This window comes from Bidens hawaiensis, unplaced genomic scaffold (assembly GCF_021521415.1).
Source record: "Bidens hawaiensis isolate Kalapana, Puna unplaced genomic scaffold, B.hawaiensis_p1.1 tig00045476_1, whole genome shotgun sequence".
In the NCBI taxonomy this organism is placed as follows: Eukaryota; Viridiplantae; Streptophyta; class Magnoliopsida; order Asterales; family Asteraceae; genus Bidens; species Bidens hawaiensis.
Window position 1 is genome coordinate 99,750 of NW_027505944.1, and position 8,484 is coordinate 108,233.

General features: G+C 36.3%; 1 protein-coding gene across 1 annotated transcript; it reads right to left on the reverse strand.

Annotated features, from left to right (window-relative positions):
- Window positions 1-316: 316 nt before the first annotated feature.
- On the reverse strand, window positions 317-4,035 carry LOC143616057 (putative enoyl-CoA hydratase 2, mitochondrial). The gene is made up of 8 exons (XM_077089012.1): window positions 3,984-4,035; window positions 2,330-2,499; window positions 2,139-2,213; window positions 1,941-2,031; window positions 1,807-1,858; window positions 1,582-1,685; window positions 1,425-1,501; window positions 317-695 (listed from the first exon to the last, which is right to left on the reverse strand). The coding sequence occupies exons 2-8, from the start codon at window positions 2,480-2,482 to the stop codon at window positions 519-521; spliced, it is 729 nt and encodes a 242-aa protein (XP_076945127.1). The 5' UTR covers window positions 2,483-2,499; window positions 3,984-4,035; the 3' UTR covers window positions 317-518.
- Window positions 4,036-8,484: the final 4,449 nt, after the last annotated feature.

Consider the following 8,484-nt stretch of genomic DNA (forward strand, 5'->3'; position numbering starts at 1 on the left):
GTTATACCACATTGATCTTGTGATCCCGTGTGGTCACGTGGACAAAGCTTGGAAGCGTCGAGCAAATTCGAAGATTTTCATGATTTTTGTTATTTATTTAAATTTATTTCTTTCCTTTTATTTAGGATTATTATTTCCTATTCATGCTTGGTTCCTCCCTATAAGATGGGAGGTACCGAGCTAGGTTTATTGGTTGGTAGTTCATGTTTTGATTAAGAAATTGTAAGCTTTGTAAGCTTGTCGACTAAAGTTTCGGTTCAGAAGCATATTGGTATCAGAGACAAAAAGATGCAAAAAGTATTCGTAACTTGATTATTCCCCGCCAACCCGTTTGGCATTATATTTTTCACATTTAATTTAAAGATCCGAACCACCGCATGACAGAGCAGACAAATAGTTAAATAGCCACGAGCCAGTTATTGACAGTTAAAGCCACTGTAAATAGGCCCATTCCAATTATTCGCAGAACCTGACATTAAACCTTGAATACACAGATGTGACTTGTGTTTCTTTTCATTTCAGTTTCCTTTGTACACCGGTTTTCGCTTCTCAGCAAATGCAACCAATCCTTCTAACCGATCGTTTGTATGCAAGGTTTGTTCATAGCAGTCTTCCTCCACACCCAATGCAGATGCCATGTCTACCTCTGCACCCTCGTTAATGGCTCGTTTAGCCATTCTGATTGCCACAGGACCCTGATAACACGAATCGTTAACCCAAACATCAAAAATGCCATCTGCAAATTCTTGTTATTGAAGAGATTTTATGGTTTAGAATTGGTCAGACAGTAAGGCTGGAATGCTGGATAACTAGTCAAATAGCAATGGGCCAATGGATGTTGCGAGTTGGAAGTTTTGCAAGTCAAAACGGGTTCTGTCGACGATCATGTTGGGTTGAGCGTCATATGGGTCAGTCTGGATCGGTTTTGAGCTGGAACTCAAAACCTAATCAAAAACCAAAAATTTGGTTTTTGAATTTTTGAAAACCATTCGGTTTTGGTTCATTTTGGTTTCGGTTTGACCATTTGGGCTTAAAAACGAAAAGCAAAAATTTGGTTTTACGAATGCATAAAACCAAACCGTTGGTTTTTGTTTGGGTTCGTCTTTAATCATGTAAATAAACAGATCATATCCGATTAAATTGACTTTTTGTTCAAAAAGCAACCTATTTTAGATAATCAGTGTGTAATATATGATTACAAAAAGAAGAGTTTGATTTAGGAGGCTTTAAACCGATTTGACCCCCATTTGAGCTTCCCCCTTTTAACTTCATTTTATCCGGTTTTACCCTTTTAGAAATTAAATATGTTTTAAATAGACCCATTTGCACGTCTAATTACACCTTAAGCAGCTAAAACTAAGCAATTAAATCAGTTATTTCACTTGGTAAATGATCATTATAAGATCATAACATATTAGAAGTACCTTTTGATTGATATCACGAGCAACTTCAAGCGCTTTTGAATAAGCCTCACCAGCAGGAACAGCATAATTGATGAGACCTACATAACTTTTCTTCTTTTCATGGTTTTCAAAAAGCAAACAAGATAGATAAAGAACAAAGTGGTTTAATTAATAATACCAATAGATAACGCCTCACTGGCACTGATCTTCCTGCCAGTAAAAATAAGTTCTTTTGCTTTTGATTTTCCTACCAACCGAGGTAAGCGTTGTGTCTCACCTGCCCTGTAAATACCAAAAATTATTAACATGACAACATATTCTTAAACAAAATAAGTTTCTTATCATATCTTCGTTAGTTAACAAGTCAAACTGATAATTATCTTTTTGTATGTATTGGTCATACCCTGGTATTATAGCAAGCCCGGTTTCTGGTAACGCCAGCTTGGCATCTTCTCCTGAAAAGACAGCAAATTTTCTTTTATTTTCAATTAGCAATACCCTTAACTAGTAACTATATATGTAACTAGTGTTCATTACCACATATCCGGAGATCACAAGATAAAGCCATTTCCAGTCCTCCACCCAACGCTGCTCCTTCTATAACTGCAATAGTTGGAATTTGAAGTGCCTGAACATGAAATGTTCATTTAAAACCTGATTTGTTAACTAATTAAAGAACTAAATGTTTCAAAAACATAAATAGTTAAAATCCTATATGAGAATGATGAAACACACCTCTAAGAATGTAAATGTTGACCTCAGTGAGTTTACAGTAGCTCGAACCTCAGATACATCCATGGTCAATCTTTCCTACCAAAATATAGATAATGAACAAATTAACAACGATCTGCATCAATATACTAACTATGATCTAGAACTTTAAGTAAAACTTCATCATTGTACAAAATAGCGTGTCCAAAATCTACCTTCAAATCAGCACCTGCACAGAACACTCTAGAGACTGAGCTGCATATCATCAACACATTAGCAGCCGGATCTGTGCTAATAGCTTCAAAGCTATTCAGTAATCCCCTCAACATATCCTTCCCAAATGCATTCTTAGCTTCGGGTCTATCCATGTTAATCTGAATAATTCCTGTTAGAGAAACATGTATAATCAATCAATCCATTGCAACATTACCATAGAGATTACACACAAAAAAAAATCAACATTCGATTCTAATCAAATTCGAATTTGCTAATTTGGATTCTCTTTAATACAGGCACACATAATCATATAAATACACACACATATAGAGAGAGACGCAATTACAAAAGAGCTTCTAATAAGTCTTTAAATTCTAACATCTAATATTTAATCCAATGATCAACCCAATAAACAATTACCATATATAAAAATTCTAAATCCGTAATCTAGTAATCGGCTTAAAGTTTCTGTATTTGATTTCTAGTTCATTTGCTTTGTTACTTCGTCAAATAGCAGTTTGTCAACGAGGGGTGTTCAGTGTTCGACTCGAACTCGAAAAAATCAAAATTCGATTTGGTTCAGTTCGAGTTCAATAATCGAATTCCGTATCGAATTCAACTCCAGCTTCAAATTTCCGAATCGAATCCAAATCCAGCTCCATAATATCAAATTTGAACAATTCGATTCATTCGATTATTCAAAATTCTAGTTGAACACCCCTACAACCAATTAGATTTCAATTCCTTCTCTATCCAGTCAATATCGGTGCTATAGCAGTTATCAGACCTCTAGCAGAATATCAGTCAAAATTTCGGTATCAATAATATCGGTGACATTGACCAATTTTGGACCGATATTGACCAATATATCACCGATTCCCGATATCAGTTTTTTGAAGTCTTAATTATCAATTTTAGTGTTCAGTGTTGGTGTTTTAACTTTTAAGTCTCAATCAGTTCCTACTTGCTACAATTGTTAGTGTTTTGTAAGTTGCAAAAGGTTAATTTGTTAATGGTAGGAGAGTATACTTAATTGTTAGTATTAAATTGCTATATATATAAAAACCCTGCATGATATTTGAAATTTAAAACTATTGATATCCCACCACGCAGGGAAGGCTCGGATGGTATGCGAGTCACACCATCGGCCGGGGCACAAACTTTTTTTTACATGTTACATATATATGTTTTTTGTTGTTAAAAATAAGGTTATTTGCAATGGTTTATGAGACAAGTACATGCTCAGAATAGTTTCTGCTTATAATAAACTGGTCGATAAAAGTTTTATCCATGTACGCTAGCGAATAAAATTTTTTTGTTAAGGCATACGTGTCTTTTTATTATTTTTGCTCGGCCGAGGTATTTAAATTCTCGGAGATGGCTCTGCCACCACGATAACCAATATCCGACATTTTTCGGCATTTAACTGCTGCATAGTCCTTCTACTCACTCATCGAATTACAATGTCAAATTATTAAACTACGAGTTCACTGAACATAACATGATCCCCGACTAATTCAGCTAAAACTCAAACCCTAACAAAATGAAACCACAATCTAGGCCTAATTTTGGGGAAAATATTATAATTAGCATATATATATATATATACATATTTATATATAAACATAAGAATCATATGATAGTAATAATTACCGTAATCGGCATCGGAATGTCGATGAACTTTGACGGATTCTGAATCGGACTGCAGCACTTGCAACGAATGAATCATGTTTTTTATTGATCTTATAGATGTGAAGCACTTGCAACGAATGACAATAGACAATTGGAATGACATCTCGTTGGGCTGAAAAAGAAAAAATATATAGAAAACGAATGAATGGTGTTGGGCTTGGCGACTAACAGGCCACAAACAAAACAGCCCATAATTAACAAGAATTGGGCTAAATTGAGTCAGTGAGAATGAAAGTTTATTAGTGCTCAACTGCTCATCAATTAATTTTGTGGAATTCAACTCCAGATAAATAACTTGGGCTGACAATGGGCTATAAAGATAAGGCTAATGAGTTATGATAACCATATTCGCTTATTTGATCGGTAAAACCCTAGCGTTGCGGCGGCAAGGCAGTATGAATTGGTCGGTTTCATTTAGGTTTGCTACGACACGGGAACCAAACCAAGTTACATTGGTGTTATAACCGATTTACATATATGTAATAACCAGTTTACCTATATGTAAAATTTAACAAAAGTACCTTCATATTATATTTAATTATACAAAATAAACAAATAAAATGATGATTGTTAAGAGCTTTAAAGTTCTTAAATCACATGAAAGTTATAAAATGATTCTGATCTATATAGTGTGTAAAATATGGTGATAATTGTTCATTACCACATTGGACAATTATAATCAACTTTCTTAATGCAAGAAGGTCTACTAAATGAAGAAGTTTGAAGCCTATGAGTCAAAACCTGAGCAAGAAATATGTTTCAGTACATGATTGTCAAAGATAATGAGTTGGGTTGGGGTCATTTAGCAAGGAGAAGTGAGAAAACGAGTTTATCAAAATCACAAAGAATTAGCATGCATACATGCAAACACAAGGCTGCGCGAGCCCAACAACACCGATGAAGAGACAAAAGGTGTCACAATTCAATCTGGCTCACCTATTCTCAAATTCTCCTTAAACACTCATGCCGGTTCAAACACCGAATTAACATTATATTATTAGAAACAATTTATAAATGTAAAACAACTACTAAGTTAACATTATTAAATAAAAAACAAAAAATAATCATATCCCATACTTCACATATAAAATTATCAGATAGGCGGTTCTCTAAATTGTTTAAATATAAGATAATGTATAAATTGTTTTAAATTTCTATAGAATAGTGGGATCCTATTCATCAACAAAATGTAATTGGCGTAAACTACAAATAGGTTTCACTTAAAAGTTGTCCAACAAATAGGTGGCTACTTAATCATGAGGGGCGTATATAATTATACTATCCAAAAAATATGTTTATATAAAGTACAAGAGTACAAGAGAAGGAAAATGACTACTTCATTTGAGGAAAGGCACATAAAAACTAGATCGACATTTGTATTTTATACAAAGAAAAATATAGTAGTAAAACTCAAATATTATTACTTAATAATAGATTACTAGCTTATTGGTCCAAACGAGTTTTTTTTTAACAAACCTTAATTTTACTTCTAGATTTGTTACTAGAACAAACTTTTAAATACATCACAGTTTTTTCTTCTTGAACGACAACACATGTAAACTTCTTCTTTAATTTGGTTTTTCTCCAACACCAAGACGTGCAAGGGAGCAAACTCGGTCCATATAAGCATATCTAATTTCAAGTGTTGTCAATGGGTGATTAAGTGACTTTTCAAGCTAAACACAGAGCATGTCATGTTTAATTGTAATGGTTATCATTAAATGAAATGCTAATTTAGTTTATCATTTGTTTCTAGCTATTAAAATGAACTTTTATTAATAGTATTTGAACCCACCCCAATACACAAGCGAGTCATCCTGATACAGGATGACAACCATTCATATATATTTTGACGCTTCAAATCGGTTCACACAGGAACACCATAAAAAAAAGGGAGACCCAGCACATTAGAAAAACCCCTTGAGTCAATTTTTGAATATGAGATCATAAAGATCCTAACCTATAACCATCACCCTTATATCATTGGATCAGACTATTAAAATGAACTAATCGGTTCTTCTTTAGTTACTAGAGAAATATAGTGAGATATTTGACAACCACTAATACAAATAGAAGAACTCTCTCCACTTGTTTAGTTTCACAAAACAATAAAGCAGGATATATATGTTAGTGTTACTGTCATTCAAGTATCACAATCTTGTTCTATCCAACAAATAAAATAAAAACATGCAAATCAAAATTCTATCTCAGTCTCGTTTATTCATCTCCGGTCATATAACTACTGCTATGGTATTATACTGCAAGACACATATATAAGAACGAAACATATTTTAAAAGAACCGTGTTTGTTATGTGTCCTCAGAAGACAAATCTTGACTTTTCTTCTTTTGTTTGATTCTTGTAGCTTCATATATGAGTTTAAATGATGTTATATTATATACTATGCATTGAATATTTGCATATATTTATGTAATATAATTTTCAAAGGGAGAATAAAATGATTTTCTTAACACTTTCCTTTCCCTTTGCACTCTAGGAACTTCATTCGCCTCCTTTTGACTATTGAAATGCTTTTTGTTAGTTGTGAGAGTTTAAGAGGCCTTGTACATATGTTTGATAGGCTCAAACGTATCTGTCGAAACATGAAATGAATCTGACCTGATCCATGACGATGTTTTCACGGATGTCGAGATGAACGAACCACGTCTTGATCTTCTTCTCTGGTTAGAGAGCTGCAATGGCCTTTTGGGGGTGTGGAGGTGACTGCTAAGAAATCTCAAGGATCTCTTGTTTACAGACACAAAAATATGGTGGTGGCTCTTATTGAGAATGCCCCTTAATAAGGAGGTGGAGACCTCCTTATATAGAGAGCCTCATGGCCACCATCATGGTACCCTAATGGGCCTAGCCCAGTTAGGGTTACCTCCACAAAACCCCCTCAGCCCAATAACATTGTATTAGTCCATATAATAAAATAAGCCAAGCATAATAAATTTAGGGTCGTAAAACCGGGTTTAGTACCATACCCCTACAAGCCCCCCAAGTCCAGTGTTGCTCCTAGGCGTGCAAGCGTTTAGGTGGAGCGCTGGACTTTATGAGGTGTGTTAGGACATGAGGCGGTTTTTTCCCTTTTCTTCGGCCTTGTCTTTATTGTCTTTGAGTTTTGGGAGGTTTTCTCCATGATGGTGACATGCTGTGGTCCTTATGATAATGATGGTGCACTAGCATGAATAAGATATAGCACGCATCATAACAATAGTGGCGCGGGGCCTGATAAAAGATAGAGTGCGCGTCCCGATAATAATGTAATGTAACTTGCGCGCGAGGCAGCTTACGAGCTATAAGAATAATAAAGCTTGCGCGCGAGGCGACTTACGAGCTATGAGAATAATAAAGCTTGCGCGCGAGGCGACTTACGAGCTATGAGAATAATAAAGCTTGCTCGCGAGACGACTTAGGAGCTATGAGAATAATAAAGCTTGCGCGCGAGGCGACTTACGAGCTATATAAAAATAATAAAGCTTGCGCGCGAGGCGACTTACGAGCTATGAGAATAATAACGCTTGCGCGCGAGGCGACTTACGAGCTGAGAATAATAAAGCTTGCGCGCGAGGCGACTTACGAGCTGAGAATAATAAAGCTTGCGCGCGAGGCGACTTACGAGCTATGAGAATAATAAAGCTTGCGCGCGAGGCGACTTACGAGCTATGAGAATAATAAAGCTTGCGCGCGAGGCGACTTACGAGCTAAAAATAATAAAGCTTGCGCGCGAGGCGACTTACGAGCTATAAGAATAATAAGGCTTACGCGCGAGGCGACTTACGAGCTAAAAATAATAAAGCTTGCGCGCGAGGCGACTTACGAGCTAAAAATAATAAAGCTTGCGCGCGAGGCGACTTACGAGCTATAAGAATAATTAAGCTTGCGCGCGAGGCGACTTACGAGCTATAATATGATGATAATGACTGGCCCACAAGGGCCTCTTCTGCGCAGGATGACTATCCAGGCTTGTCTTCAAAATAATAATGGAGGCACAAACGGCCAGATAATAATAATAATGTCATAGGTGCTTGTGCGACTCGTAGCCGAACCTGCAAAAACATGTCAACTAAAAGTGGATGTATTGCATGGTTCCCATCCTCGGGCAAATTATGAGGTGTGCCCAACCTTTAAGCTTGGCGCGTGGCCTATGGGTTTATGAGGATTCCCAACCTTTAAGTTTGGCGCGTGGCCTATGGGTTTATGAGGATTCCCAACCTTTAAGTTTGGCGCGTGGCCTATGGGTTTATGAGGATTCCCAACCTTTAAGTTTGGCGCGTATGTGATATGCGCCATGCGCAGATGTTTCATGCGCAGATGTGATATGCATGAGCATACGTGATGCGTGAGCATACGCGTGAGCATACGTGATGCGTGAGCATATGCGAGGCGAGCTAAAAATATGGTGGTGGCTCTTATTGAGAATGCCCCTTAATAAGGAGGTGGAGACCTCCTTATATAG

What these genes read in the sequence shown, in the direction of transcription:
- LOC143616057 (XM_077089012.1), bottom strand. Translation starts at nt 2,482, where the DNA reads ATGGATAGACCCGAAGCTAAGAATGCATTTGGGAAGGATATGTTGAGG. An exon ending in TTGTGATCTCCGGATATGTG is followed by an intron (nt 1,859 to 1,940) that starts GTAATGAACACT and finishes CTGTCTTTTCAG; the next exon opens with GAGAAGATGCCAAGCTGGCG. An exon ending in GGGCTTGCTATAATACCAGG is followed by an intron (nt 1,686 to 1,806) that starts GTATGACCAATA and finishes TGGTATTTACAG; the next exon opens with GGCAGGTGAGACACAACGCT.